Source organism: Carcharodon carcharias, chromosome 19, assembly GCF_017639515.1.
Source record: "Carcharodon carcharias isolate sCarCar2 chromosome 19, sCarCar2.pri, whole genome shotgun sequence".
In the NCBI taxonomy this organism is placed as follows: domain Eukaryota; kingdom Metazoa; phylum Chordata; class Chondrichthyes; order Lamniformes; family Lamnidae; genus Carcharodon; species Carcharodon carcharias.
The window spans coordinates 52,867,289-52,881,938 of record NC_054485.1 but is presented as its reverse complement, the minus strand read 5'-3'; the positions used below and the strand labels follow the sequence as shown (position 1 = coordinate 52,881,938).

The window sequence follows — 14,650 nt, the reverse complement described above, 5'->3', positions numbered from 1 at the left end:
AGAGAGAGAGAGAAGTGGAGGGGGGGGGGTGTGGTTGTAGGGACAAACAAGCAGTGATAGAAGCAGATCATCAAAAGATGTCAACAACAATAGAACAAAAGAACACATAGGTGTTAAGGTTGGTGATATTATCTAAACGAATGTGCTAATTAAGAATGGATGGTAGGGCACTCAAGGTATAGCTCTAGTGGGGATGGGGAGAGCATAAAAGATTTTAAAATATTTAAAAATAATGGAAATAGGTAGGAAAAGAAAAATCTATATAATTTATTGGAAAAAAAAGGAAGGGGGAAACAGAAAGGGGGTGGGGATGGGGAAGGGAGCTCACGACCTAAAGTTGTTGAATTCAATATTCAGTCTGGAAGGCTGTAAAGTGCCTAGTCGGAAGATGAGGTGTTTTTCCTCCAGTTTGCGTTGGGCTTCACTGGAACAATGCAGCAAGCCAAGGACAGACATGTGGGCAAGAGAGCAGGGTGAAGTGTTAAAATGGCAAGCGACAGGGAGGTTTGGGTCATTCTTGCGGACAGACCGCAGGTGTTCTGCAAAGCGGTCGCCCAGTTTACGTTTGGTCTCTCCAATGTAACGCTTCATGCTCTTGTCGGGACTTGGAAAAATTTATTAATTTTACTTCCAATCTCCACCCCTCCATCATTTTCACGTGATCCATCTCTGACACTTCCCTTCCCTTCCTTGACCTCTCTGTCTCAATCTCTGGTGATAGACTGTCCACCAATATCCATTACAAACCCACTGACTCCCACAGCGACCTCGACTACAGCTCCTCACACCCCGCTTCCTGTAATGACTGCATCCCATTCTCTCAGTTCCTTCGCCTCTGTCGCATCTGTTCCGATGATGCTACCTTCAAAAACAGTTCCTCTGACATGTCCTCCTTCTTCCTTAACCGAGGTTTTCCACCCACGGTCGTTGACAGGGCCCTCAACCGTGTCCGGCTCATCTCCCGCGCATCCGCCCTCACACCTTCTCCTCCCTCCCAGAAACATGATAGGGTCCCCCTTGTCCTCACTTATCACCCCACCAGCCTCCGCATTCAAAGGATCATCCTCCGCCATTTCCGCCAACTCCAGTATGATGCCACCACCAAACACATCTTCCCTTCACCCCCACTGTCGGCATTCCGTAGGGATCGCTCCCTCCGGGACACCCTGGTCCACTCCTCCATCACCCCTTACTCCTCAACCCCCTCCTATGGCACCACCCCATGCCCACGCAAAAGATGCAACACCTGCCCCTTCACTTCCTCTCTCCTCACCGTCCAAGGGCCCAAACACTCCTTCCAAGTGAAGCAGCATTTCACTTGCATTTCCCCCAACTTAGTCTACTGCATTCGTTGCTCCCAATGTGGTCTCCTCTACATTGGAGAGACCAAACGTAAACTGGGCGACCGCTTTGCAGAACACCTGCGGTGTGTCCGCAAGAATAACCCAAACCTCCCTGTCGCTTGCCATTTTAACACTTCACCCTGCTCTCTTGCCCACATGTCTGTCCTTGGCTTGCTGCATTGTTCCAGTGAAGCCCAACGCAAACTGGAGGAACAACACCTCATCTTCCGACTAGGCACTTTACAGCCTTCCGGACTGAATACTGAATTCAACAACTTTAGGTCGTGAGCTCCGTCCCCCATCCCCACCCCCTTTCTGTTTCCCCCTTCCTTTTTTTTTTCCAATAAATTATATAGATTTTTCTTTTCCCACCTATTTCCATTATTTTTAAATATTTTAAAATCTTTTATGCTCTCCCCACCCCCACTAGAGCTATACCTTGAGTGCCCTACCATCCATTCTTAATTAGCACATTCGTTTAGATAATATCACCAACCTTAACACCTATGTGTTCTTTTGTTCTATTGTTGTTGACATCTTTTGATGATCTGCTTCTATCACTGCTTGTTTGTCCCTACAACCACCGCCCCCCCCTCCACTTCTCTCTCTCTCTCTCCACCCCCCCCCCCCCCCCCCCCCCCCCCCCCCCCCCCCACACACCTTAAACCAGCTTATATTTCAACTCTTTCTTGGACTCGAACTCAAATTCTGTCGAAGGGTCATGAGGACTCGAAACGTCAACTCCTATCTTCTCTGCCGATGCTGCCAGACCTGCTGAGTTTTTCCAGGTAATTCTGTTTTTGTTTTGGATTTCCAGCATCCGCAGTTTTTTTGTTTTTATCTATCTGTACCTTGCTTGTCCTGCTTTCTACCCTTAATTAGCACATTCCTTAGATATCATCACCTTCAACACCTCTTTGTCCTTTTGTCCATGACATCTTTTGGCTACCTCCACTTATCACTGGCCCTCTATCCAGCTCTATTGTCCCAGCCCCCCTTAAACCAGCTTATATTTCACCTCTTTTCTATTTTTCCTTAGTTCTGTTGAAGAGTCATTCGGACTCGAAACGTTAACTGTGTTCCTCTCCGCCGATGCTGCCAGACCTACTGAGTTTTTCCAGGTATTTTTATTTTTGTTTTGGATTTCCAGCATCCGCAGTTTTTTGCTTTTATCCTGGATTGTTTCCTGATTGTGTTATAACAAGATAAAAGGCCCATCGGGAAGAACAAAATAAACAAGATAAGCAGGCAGTTCAAAGGCAAGAAGAAAGTGTCAAAATCCAATTAGCTGGCACTGTATTTGATAACATTGTTCAGGAGGAAGGAATGCAGAGCAGTTCAGCTAAAGCGTTTAACTCAAAGAGGTTAGTGGAGTTACAGAAAAGTGACTTGCAATTAAAACAGTTATATCGGAAAGCTTATTCAGAGATCGAAGCAAAACGTATCCCAGTGTTTTATTATCTTCAAGGGAACATATTAATGAGAAAATGGCGATCGGATGACATCTCAGCAAATGAAAACTGGAAGGAAATGCAACAGGTTGTTATCCCATTATGTTATAGAAATGAGAGTTTGAGGGTGGCTCATGGAATTCCAATGGGGAGACATTTAGGAATTAGATAAACACAGGAAAAGATACAGAGGTTTTTTTTTAAACCAGGATTGCATAGGGATGTAGTCAAATTCTGTAAAACCTGTCATATATATCAAGTAACAGGAAAGGCACAAGCAGTGATTAAGCCTGCGCCTTTAATTCCAATACCAGCATTTGAAGAACCTTTTACTAGGGTCATGATTGATTGTGTAGGACCCATCCCTAAGACTAAAAGTGGAAATCAGTATTTTTGACAATAATGGATGTGTCTACTAGGTTTCCTGAAGCGATACCTTTAAGAAATATTACAATTAAGAAGATTGTGGAGGAGTTAATTAAATTTTTTTACAAGATATGATTGTACTTCTTTCTGTAAATCAGATCGGGGTCAAATTTCATCTCACAGCAAGTGATGGAACTGAAAGCAGATAAGGCTAATATTCACAGTTTAGTTTCTGGAGAGAAAGTATTAGTTTTATTACTAGTACCTGGGGATTCATTAAGTGCACGATTTACCGGACCTTACAGGATTGAAAAGAAATTGAGTGAAGCAAATTATTTAATAAATACTCCAGATAGAAGAAAGAAGCAGAGAGTGTGTCATGTAAATATGCTTTAAAAAGTACTTTGACAGGGAAGTGGAACAATGAGGTATTAGTGATGGTGAATGATGAGAAAGGAGTAGAAGTGCAGGACTCTGAAATTGATTTTCCTCTAATCAAATTGGATAACGAGGGGGTGCTTGAAAATTTAAATGCAATATTAAGTTACCTTCCAAGCAAGTGTCAAAGTGATTTGGAAAAGCTATTGCAGTCGCACAAACCTATTTGTGAAATAAGTTGGGAAAGACACATTTCGCTCCACATGATGCGGTTTATATTGATGATCTAATTGTTTCTCGTCAGATGTGGGAGGAACATTTACAACATCTGGAAGAATTATTTACTTGACTACAAGAAGCTAATTTGGTGATGAACTTGGCTAAAAGTGAATTTGCAAAAGCACAAGTTACATAACTAGGCCATACCATTGGACATGGTAAGGTGGCTCTGAGAGATGCGAAAGTCAAGGCTATCCTGCATTTCCCAGTGCTTACAACAAAATGAGAAGTTTTGAGATTTCTGGGCATGAGTGGGTTTTACCGGAAATTTGTACCAAACTTTAGCCAAGTGATTGCTCCACTGACTGAACCATTAAAAAAGGACAAGAAGTTTCAATGGACACTTGAGTGTCAGAAGTCATTCGATAGTTTGAAAACTATATTAAATACGACACCAGTGTTGGCAGTACCCAATTATGCCAAGCAATTCAAGTTGGCCGTTGACACAAGCGATATAGGCATTGGAGGTGTACTGTTATAAGATGATACTGGAATTGAAAAGCAAGGTATTTTTCACAGAAACTGAATTACAACAGAGAAGATATTCAACAATCAAAAAAGAGACCTTGAGTTTGATGTTAGCGTTGCAGCATTTTGAAATTTATGTTGTAAACAATTCATCAGAAACAATCTTTTGAGGTTTTTGGACAAATTTTGTGACAAAAGTGCAAGGCTTTTCAGATGGAGTCTATTATTACAAACATTTACTCTACGTATTATACATATTGCTGGAAGAGAAAATCTGTTCACAGATCCATTATCAGGAGTTTGAAACTTAAAGGAAATTGGGACATTTTAAAAAAAACCTGGACACTGAACTGGAGTGATTTCATTTGATACCAAGGACATGTTAATGCATGCATCTGGTAATGTAATAGTGTAATGAGTATAGGAGATGGGTGTGAGATGAGTTATTAAAATGAAGCTTTTAGAATTATGATGGTTCATTTTTCGATAAGGAGGGGTTGTCATGAAGCGTTATTAATGTATATAATATTCTGGAAAATATTTTTCTTTTAAAATAGAGGCTTGATCTGCGGGTATGTCTTAATTGGATTAAAGCCAGCTCATTTGGGTGCTTTGATATGTACTAGTTTTTATATTTAAGAGGGATAGCGTGCATATGCATTTTTTGAATAGAGCATCCAAGAAATGGGGTGAAAACTTGATGCCTTTCTAACAGCTACCAAGCAATATGTTTATATTACTAATAAAATTGGTACAATGAATGGAGTTTCATTGTTAAAAGGTAAAGTTAAAAGAGGTTGTTGATATAATGAGAATTAACATTCAATGGGACTGGTAGGTATAACTTCAGTAGTTTTCGGGTGTGCAGGCAGAGGCAATGTAAGAACAAAAGACAGCTGCAAGCCTCCAATTGGCTCCACAGCAACCAAAACGAAATAACTCATTTTGAATTTGTAAAGTGAAAATGCTTTGCCTGGTGTTTTGGTTAAGTCTGTCGGTTGCTGTTGCCTTAATGGAGATTATTTTGGGAATTTGTTCAAAGTTATGATAGTAGTAATTTGTAGCCACGTGTACATATATTTTAAGCTGTGTAAATTAATAAAATTTTTCAATTCGTTAACGTAAAGGCTTGAGAACTGGTGGTCTGATTCCTGAATTTAGAGTCACATCTCAAACAAAGCACTTAAAATTATAGATTATGACAGTTGTTTAAAGTTTCCCTCTGGGATTTTTAAATAGCTTTGCTTTATCAACTGCATGGGTCATAATACATCCACTCTATCAAAACTTTTCTGAAATTTTGAAGTTCTGTATTAGGTCATCTCTCAGCCGCCTTTTTTGAAGAGGAAAAAAGAGACCAAGGCTGTTCATCCTTTCCTGACATGTGTACCCATGCATTTCTGGTACCATCGTCATTATTATTTTTTCCTTCATTCCTCCTATCCTTTGGTTTCTGATTCTTGCTGTTGCACAGTAATCACTGTCCTCAACTATTCTGCTCTCACTCATTCTGAAGTAAGGAAGTGAGTGTCAGAAGGATATTCAACTACCGAAGCATCCAGAAAAAGTTATGTTAGATGGCAAGGATTATTTCCTCGCACGGTCTCAATCTCTGGAATAGATCACCAAAACATGTTCTTACTTGGTTCACTGCAGTACTTCAGAATGGAGCTGAATGAGATATGAGGATGTTTTAAGGGATGTATTAAGTTGTCGATGGTGGGGGGGCAGGGCAGCTAGCAGAGCTTGGTATTATCAGTTACCAGAATTGCTTGGAGTTTGCTTGATTGGCTTGGGTGGGGTGGGCAGGAGGAGAGTGGGAGAGGAATTTCCCAGAGCTTCCTAAAGCTGGTTAGAATATTTTCTTGAAATAAAAGCAAAATACTGTGGTGTTTGAAATCTGAAATAAAAACAAAGCATTGGAAATTACTCAGCAGGTCTGGCAACATCTGTGGAGAGAGAAATAGAGTTTTGAGTTGAACATGACTCTTCTTCAGAACTCTTCTGGCACTTCCTGTTTATATTTTTGATAATTTACTGTATTTTTGCCTCTGCCAAATTTCACAGCATCATAGAATTGTCACAGCGCAGGAGGCCGCCATTTGGCTCATCATGGTCAGTTCTCCAAATGAGCAATTCCCTTCGTGCCATTCTCCCATCTTCTCCCCACAACCCTGTACATATTTCCTTTTCAGATAGCAGTCAAATTCCCTTTCGAATGCTTCAGCTGAACCTGCCTCCACCAGACTCTCAGGCAGTACATTCTTTAACCACGCGTTGTGTGAAAAAGTTTTCCCTCATGTCACTTTTTCTTCTTTTGTCAATTAGTTTAAATCTGTGCCCTCTCATTCTCAATCCTTTCACTAGTGGGAACAGTTTCTCCCTATCTGCTCTGTCTAGACCCCTCAAGATTTTGAATACCTCTATCAAATCTCCTCTTAGCCTTCTCTGCTCCAAGGAAAAAAGAGTCCCAATTTCTCCAATCTATCTTCATATCTGAATTTCCTCTTCCCTGGAACCATTCTCCTTAATCTTTCCTGCATCCTTTCATGAATCTTTTCAACATCAATCAAAAGGAAAAATCAGGCCACGTGTATAAAGGGCGGTCCATCCAATATTGCCCATTTTACAATGGCCAAGGTTAAAATTACCCCCATTTCTCTATATGGACACTATGCTTCCATAGGTGTGAGGGCCCAAAGAAACAGGCATAAAGTTCTCATCTACTCCTTGACTAGACAATAAACGCTTCTGCAATACATCTGTGAAGTTGCAGACTCAGTAAGTTCCACCCAGTTGCGTACGTGGTGGATCACAGACCAAGCAGGGACTCAGTGCACTTACTCGGATATGAAGGTCCTGAAAGAAAACCAGCAGGGTTTGTCTGATGAGCTGAAACTCTCCTGCTGGTAGGCAGCTGTACGTCTGTCAATCAGAAAAAGGCAAAAAGTCATGCATTATATTCCAAACTAGCAAATCAGAAACATGTAATCTGTTTCGCAGTACTAAACACAGTTGACTATATGTCCCAGCTAGACCAAGGTGCAAGACTGGCATTTGTGATGCTGCAGACCCCAGGAAGAGGCCAAGTGTCACATATGTGGTAGTTCTGGCTGAAGATGATTACAAATGCTTCAACCTGGTCTTTTGCACTGACGTGCTGGGTTCCCCCATCATTGAGGATGGGAACAATTGTGGAACCTCCTCCTCCAGTTGGTTATTTAATTGTTCACCACCATTCACAACTTGATGTGGCAGGAGCTTAGGAATAGGAAAATAGCGCAGATGAATACGTGGCTTAAGAGTTGGTGCAGGAGGGAAGGTTTTAGATTCCTGGGACCGTTTCTGGGGAAGGTAGGACCTGTACAAGTGGGGATGGTCTACATCTGAACCACAGCGGGACTGACATCTTTGCCGGCTGGTTTGCTAGTGCTGTTGGGAGGAGTTTAAACTAATTCGGCAATTAGGGAGTAAGGCAAGGCTGGATGGCCTCTGCTTTAATGCCAGGAGTATTATAGGTAAAACAGATGAGTTAAGGGTGAGGATTGACACGTGGATTTGTGATATAGCAGCCATCACTGAGACGTGGTTGAGTCCGGGGTGGGGGGGGGGGGGCAGAATTGGCAGCTCAATATACCGGGATGTAGAATATTCAGGTGAGACGGGGAGGGGGTAAAAGAGGAGGAGGCATTGCTTTATTAGTTAAGGAGTCAGTTACTGCAGTAAGGAGAGATGATATCTTGGATGGGGCATCGAATGAAGCTTTGTGGATAGAGCTTAGGAATAAAAAAGGAGCAGCCACATTGTTAGGTGTTTATTATAGACCCCCAGATAGTCAGCGGGAAATTGAGGAGCAAATATGTGCATAATTTGTAGGGGTGTGTAAGAGCAATAAGAATAGGATAATTGTATTAGGTGATTTCAAGATTTCAACTTTCCCAACGTTAATTGGGATAGACATAGTGTTAAGGGCTTGGATGGAGTGGATTTCTTGAAATGTGTACAGGAGAACTTTTTAGGTCAATATGAGAGGATCCAACAAGGGACGGCGCAGTGTAGGACCTAATTCTGGGGAATGAAGCCAGACAGGTGGCTGAGGTGGTGGTGGGAGAGCATTTTAGGGATTATGGCCACAACATGGTACAGTTTAAGTTATTATGGACAAAGAAATAGACAAGTTGCAAAAAAACGTTTTGGATTGGGAGAGAATGGATTTTAGTAAAATAAAGCAGTATCTGGCCAAGGTAGACTGGGAACAGCTGCTTCTGGGGAAATCTGCAGAGAAGCAGTGGGGGGGCATTCAAAAAGGAAATGGGGAGGGTACAGGCTCAACATGTTCCCCCTAAAGTGATAGGAAGGAGTAACAAACCAGAGAACCATGGATGACCATATGTATTCAGGTTATGATGAGAAGGAAAAGAGAGGCTTTTAGCAGGTACAAGGGAAGCAAATCAGCAGAGGCATTAGTGGAGTACAGAAAGTGCAGGGTAGAGTTTAAGAAAGCAATTAGGAGAGCAAAAGGGATATGAGAAAGCTCTGGCTGGTAAAAGTAGGGAAAATCTCAAGATATTCTATAAGTATATCAATGGGAAGAGGATCACCAGGGAAAGAGCAGGGCCCATAAGGGACCAAGGGGGCAATCTATGGGTGGAGCCAGAGGACATCGCTGGAGTGTTGAATGAATACTTCACATCTGTCTTCACCCAAGAGAATGAGGATGAAGGTATCGAACTCGGGGAGAGAGACTGCGAGGTTCTTGAACAAATTGATATAAGTGGACAAATCTCCAGGTCCAGATGATTTGTGTCCCAGATTGCTGCAGGAGGCAAGGGAGGAGATCACAGGGGCTCTGACCCAAATTTTTAATTCCTCTCTGGCCACAGGGGAGGTGCCAGAGGACTGGAGAACAGCTAATGTGGTTCCGCTATGTAAGAAGTGTTGTAGAGATAAGCCAGAGAACTACAGGCCAGTGAGTCTCACGTCAGTGGTAGGGAAACTATTGGAGAAAATTCTGAAGGACAGAATCTATCTCCACTTGGAGAGGCAAAGTTTGATCAGGGAGTCAGCATGGCTTTGTCAGAGGGAGGTCATGCCTAACAAATTTGACTGAATTTTTTGAGGAGGTGACCTGGTGTGTAGATGAGGGTAGTGCAGTTGTTATAGTTTATATGGATTTCAGCAAAGCTTTTGACAAGGTCCCGCATGGGAGACTTATAAAGAAGGCAAATGCACATGGGATACAGGGTAATTTGATAAGGTGGATTCAAAATTGGCTTAGTTGTACGAGACAGAGGGTATTGACAGAAGGATGCTTTAGTGACTGGAAGCCAGTGTCCAGTGGCGTACCATAGGGATCTGTGCTCGGTCCCCTATTATTTGTCATTTATATAAACGACAGAGATGACTATGTCGGGGTAGGATTAGTAAGTTTGCGGATGACACAAAGATTGGCCGGGTGGTTAACAGTGAGGTTGAGTGTCTTGGGCTACAAGAAGATATAGACGGGATGGTCAAATGGGCAGATAAGTGGCAGATGGAATTTAACCCTGAAAAGTATGAGGTGATACACTTTGGAAGAGGTAATTTGACAAGGAAGTATTCAATGAATGGCATGACACTAGGAAGTTCTGAGGAACAAAGGGACCTTGGCGTGTGTGTGTCCATAGATCTCTGAAGGCAGAGGGACATGTTAGTAGGGTGGTGAAAAAGGCATATGGGACAATTGCCTTTATCAATTGAGGCATAGATTACAAAAGTAGGGAGGTCATGTTGGAGTTGTATAGAACCTTGATGAGGCCACAGCTGGAGTACTGTGTGCAGTTCTGGTCACCACATTATAGGAAGGATGTGATTGCGCTGGAGTGGGTGCAGAGGAGATTCGCCAGGATGTTGCCTGGGATGAAACATTTAAGTTATGAAGAGAGATTGGATAGACTTGGGTTGTTTTCCTTGGATCAGAGAAGACTGAGGGGTGACCTGATCACGGTGTACAAGATTATGAGGGGCATGGACAGGGTGGATAGGGAGCATCTGTTCCCCTTAGTTGAAGGGTCAGTCACGAGGGGACACAAGTTCAAGGTGAGGAGCAGGAGGTTTGGGGCGGGATGTGAGGAAAATCTTTGTACGCAGAGGGTGGTGACGGTCTGGAATGCACTGCCTGGCAGGATGGCGGAGGTGGGTTGCCTTGCATCCTTTAAAAAGTACCTGGATAAGCACTTGGCACGTCATAACATTCAAGGCCAAGTGCTGGTAAATGGGGTTAGGTAGGTCAGGTGTTCTCACGTGTCGGTGCAGACTCGATGGGCCAAAAGGGCCTCTTCTGCACACTGCAGAACTTTGATTTGATCCGATGTTGTGGGATCACTTAGTTCTATAGCATGCTGCTTCTGCTGTTAAGCACACATGTAATCATGTGCTGTAGATTCACTCATTTGGCATCAGATTTTTAGTTAAGCCAAGGTGTTGCACACCCTTCAGCGAACCAGGGTTAATCCTCTGTCTTGATGGTAAAGTAGAGTGAGGGACATGCCAGGCCATGAGGTACAGATTGTAGTCAAGTACAATTCTGCTGCTGCTGACAGATCACAGCACCGGTTTTGAGCTGCTATATCTGTTTGAAACCTATACATATTGCACGGTGGTAGTGCCACACAAGATGTTGGATGTCCTCAATGTGAAGACAGGACTTTGTCTTCAACCGATACTGTCATGGACAAATGCATCTGCGGCTGGTAGATTAGTCAGAGTGCGATCAAGTAGGCTTTTTCTTCTTGTTGGTTCTCTCACCACTCCATCACACACCTCTCTTTGCCGTGCCTACCAAGCCAAACTTCCCCTAAGGTTCCCTTCTTGCTCTAATTGCAAACTTGCATCTTTCTCTAATTTCTCTCCAAATGTTCTGTATGGTGTCATGATCTCATCTTGAACCTATTCCCACCAAACTGTTGATCACCCAACTTGCCTTCCGGGTCCCCTTCTAGCTGATAATGTAAACCATTCCCCTGTCTCAGGTACTATCCCCTTTATTTTGTGCCATCATAACCCCACCTCCTCAAAATTCCTATCCTTGACCACTCTTCCCAAGCTCTCTCATGTTGTCAAAGGAACCTGTCCCAAAAACAGTCTTTCCCACCATCAATCTCAATTAGATAAAAACAAAAAACTGCGGATGCTGGAAATCCAAAACAAAAACAGAATTACCTGGAAAAACTCAGCAGGTCTGGCAGCATCGGCGGAGAAGAGAAGAGTTGACGTTTTGAGTCCTCATGATCCTTCAGCAGAACTGGTTGTAAGGAGAGGATTGAAATATAAGCTGGTTTAAGGTACGGGGGGCGGGGGGGGGAGAGAAGTGGAGGGGGGTGGTGTGGTTGTAGGGACAAGCAAGCAGTGATAGGAGCAGATAATCAAAAGATGTCACAGACAAAAGAACAAAAGAACATAGAGGTGTTGAAGTTGGTGATATTATCTAAACAAATATGCTAATTAAGAATGGATGGTAGGGCACTCAAGGTATAGCTCTAGTGGGGGTGGGGGGGGCATAAAAGATTTAAAAATAATGGAAATAGGTGGGAAAAGAAAAATCTATATAAATTATTGGAAAAAACAAAAGGAATGGGGAAGAAACAGAAAGGGGGTGGGGATGGAGGAGGGAGGTCAAGATCTAAAGTTGTTGAATTCAATATTCAGTCTGGAAGGCTGTAAAGTGCCTAGTCGTTAGATGAGGTGCTGTTCCTCCAGTTTGCGTTGGGCTTCACTGGAACAATGCAGCAAGCCAAGGACAGACATGTGGGCAAGAGAGCAGGGTGGAGTGTTAAAATGGCAAGCGACAGGGAGGTTTGGATCATTCTTGCGGACAGACCGCAGGTGTTCTGCAAAGCGGTCACCCAGTTTACGTTTGGTCTCTCCAATGTAGAGGAGACCGCATTGGGAGCAACGAATGCAGTAGACTAAGTTGGGGGAAATGCAAGTGAAATGCTGCTTCACTTGAAAGGAGTGTTTGGGCCCTTGGACGGTGAGGAGACAGGAAGTGAAGGGGCAGGTGTTGCATCTTTTGCATGGGCATGGGGTGGTGCCAAGGAGGGGGTTGAGGAGTAGGGGGTGATGGAGGAGTGGACCAGGGTGTCCCGGAGGGAACGATCCCTACGGAATGCCGCCACGTGGGGTGAAGGGAAGATGTGTTTGGTGGTGGCATCATGCTGGAGTTGGCAGAAATGGCGGAGGATGTCTCAGTCTCCGTTGATAGACTGTCCACCAATATCCATTACAAGCCTACCGACTCCCACAGCTACCTCGACTACAGCTCCTCACACCCCGCTTCCTTTAAGGGCTCCATCCCATTCTCTCAGTTCCTTCGCCTCCGTCGCATCTGTTCTGATGATGCTACCTTCAAAAGCAATTCCTCTGACATGTCTTCCTTCTTCCTTAACTGAGGTTTTCCACCCACGGTCGTTGACAGGGCCCTCAACCGTGTCCAGCCCATCTCCCGCGCATCCGCCCTCACGCCTTCTCCTCCCTCCCAGAAATATGATAGGGTCCCCCTTGTCCTCACTTATCACCCCACCAGCCTCCGCATTCAAAGGATCATCCTCCGCCATTTCCGCCTACTCCAGCATGATGCCACCACCAAACACATCTTCCCTTCATCCCCCCCTGGTGGCATTCCGTAGGGATTGTTCCCTCCAGGACACCCTGGTCCACTCCTCCATCACCCCCTACTCCTCAACCCCCACCTATGGCACCTCCCAATGCCCACGCAAAAGATGAAACACCTGCCCCTTCACTTCCTGTCTCCTCACCGTCCAAGGGCCCAAACACTCCTTTCAAGTGAAGCATCATTTCACTTGCATTTCCCCCAACTTAGTCTACTGCATTCATTGCTCCCAATGCGGTCTCCTCTACATTGGAGAGACCAAACGTAAACTGGGCGACCGCTTTGCAGAACACCTGCGGTCTGTCTGCAAGAATGACCCAAACCTCCCTGTCGCTTGCCATTTTAACACTCCACCCTGCTCTATTGCCCACATGTCTGTCCTTGGCTTGCTGCATTGTTCCAGTGAAGCCCAGCGCAAACTGGAGGAACAGCATCTCATCTTCCGACTAGGCACTTTACAGCCTTCCAGACTGAATATTGAATTCAACAACTTTAGATCTTGACCTCCCTCCTCCATCCCCACCCCTTTTCTGTTTCTTCCCCATTCCTTTTGTTTTTTCCAATAATTTATATAGATTTTTCTTTTCCAACCTATTTCCATTATTTTTAAATCTTTTATGTCCCCCCAACCCCCACTAGAGCTATACCTTGAGTGCCCTACCATCCATTCTTAATTAGCATATTCGTTTAGATAATATCACCAACTTCAACACCTCTGTGTTCTTTTGTTCTTTTGTCTGTGACATCTTTTGATTATCTGCTCCTATCACTGCTTGCTTGTCCCTACAACCACACCACCCCCTCCACTTCTCTCCCCCCACCCAACACAACCCCCCCCACCACCACCTTAAAACAGCTTATATTTCACCCCTCTCCTTGGATTCAACCAGTTCTGCTGAAGGGTCATGAGGACTCAAAACGTCAACTCTTCTCTTCTCCACCGATGCTGCCAGACCTGCTGAGTTTTTCCAGGTAATTCTGTTTTTGTTATCAATCTCAATCACATCTGCTAGATAGTGCACATAATGATGCCTGCAGACCGTTACAAGACATTCTTATTCACATGCCTGGTCCAACATTTGCCTTAGTTACATTGACTTATATCAAGTGAAAAAACACTCACCTCGATCAGCTGTCGGAATGTCTCATCTACCTGGTTGAGAATGCTTGGAGAGTCACGTATAAATTCTTTAACTGCATCCATATGATTGAACGTGACCAATAAGATGTCTTTAGGCCGTGGACAGAGCAGCACTTGATACTTGAATGCCATTGTCATCAGGTCATAGAGCTGGATATTATAGGGAAACAATGCATAGATACCAAATATATATGGAGTTAAAATAAACAAACATTCTTTTCTGCAACCAAAAATCACCCTAGAATTCTTTCTTCCTCTTCCCACCCCTCCTGAGTTGTGACCTTTGGCTTTGGCTAGCAATGGTTTCTCCCACATGTTTTACTATGTGAAGCCAGTGCTTGAGCTAGGGGTGTGAATTTTCATTGATTGGACAGTTGAGAGTTTTGCAAGTCACTGCAATTTTTTTTCCATCATACTGTTTAATACTCAGGCATCCAAAAGAGCATAGCTGTGAAGAATGCCTGCTTCCAACAGCTTGACTCAGGTCAGGGTTGTTAGGGGTGACTGCAAGCCATTTTTGTATTTGTATTTTTTTGAATAAATCTACACCCTGTAGATACCCAAAAGACTTCCA

At 43.8% G+C, this 14,650-nt stretch overlaps 1 protein-coding gene across 3 annotated transcripts in view; it reads right to left on the bottom strand.

Moving 5' to 3' along the window:
- Positions 1-14,650, bottom strand: part of oscp1b (organic solute carrier partner 1b) — a 70,614-nt gene that overhangs the window by 29,567 nt on the left and 26,397 nt on the right. For all 3 annotated transcript variants that reach the window (XR_005946041.1, XM_041213074.1, XM_041213075.1), the window contains exons 3-4: positions 14,059-14,226; positions 7,130-7,210 (exon numbers count right to left, since the gene is read on the bottom strand). Coding sequence is in view for 2 of the 3 variants with exons in the window: in XM_041213074.1 (XP_041069008.1) it covers positions 7,130-7,210; positions 14,059-14,226 (249 nt within the window). In the remaining variant the exon portion in view is untranslated. The remainder of the gene's footprint in view (positions 1-7,129; positions 7,211-14,058; positions 14,227-14,650) is intronic.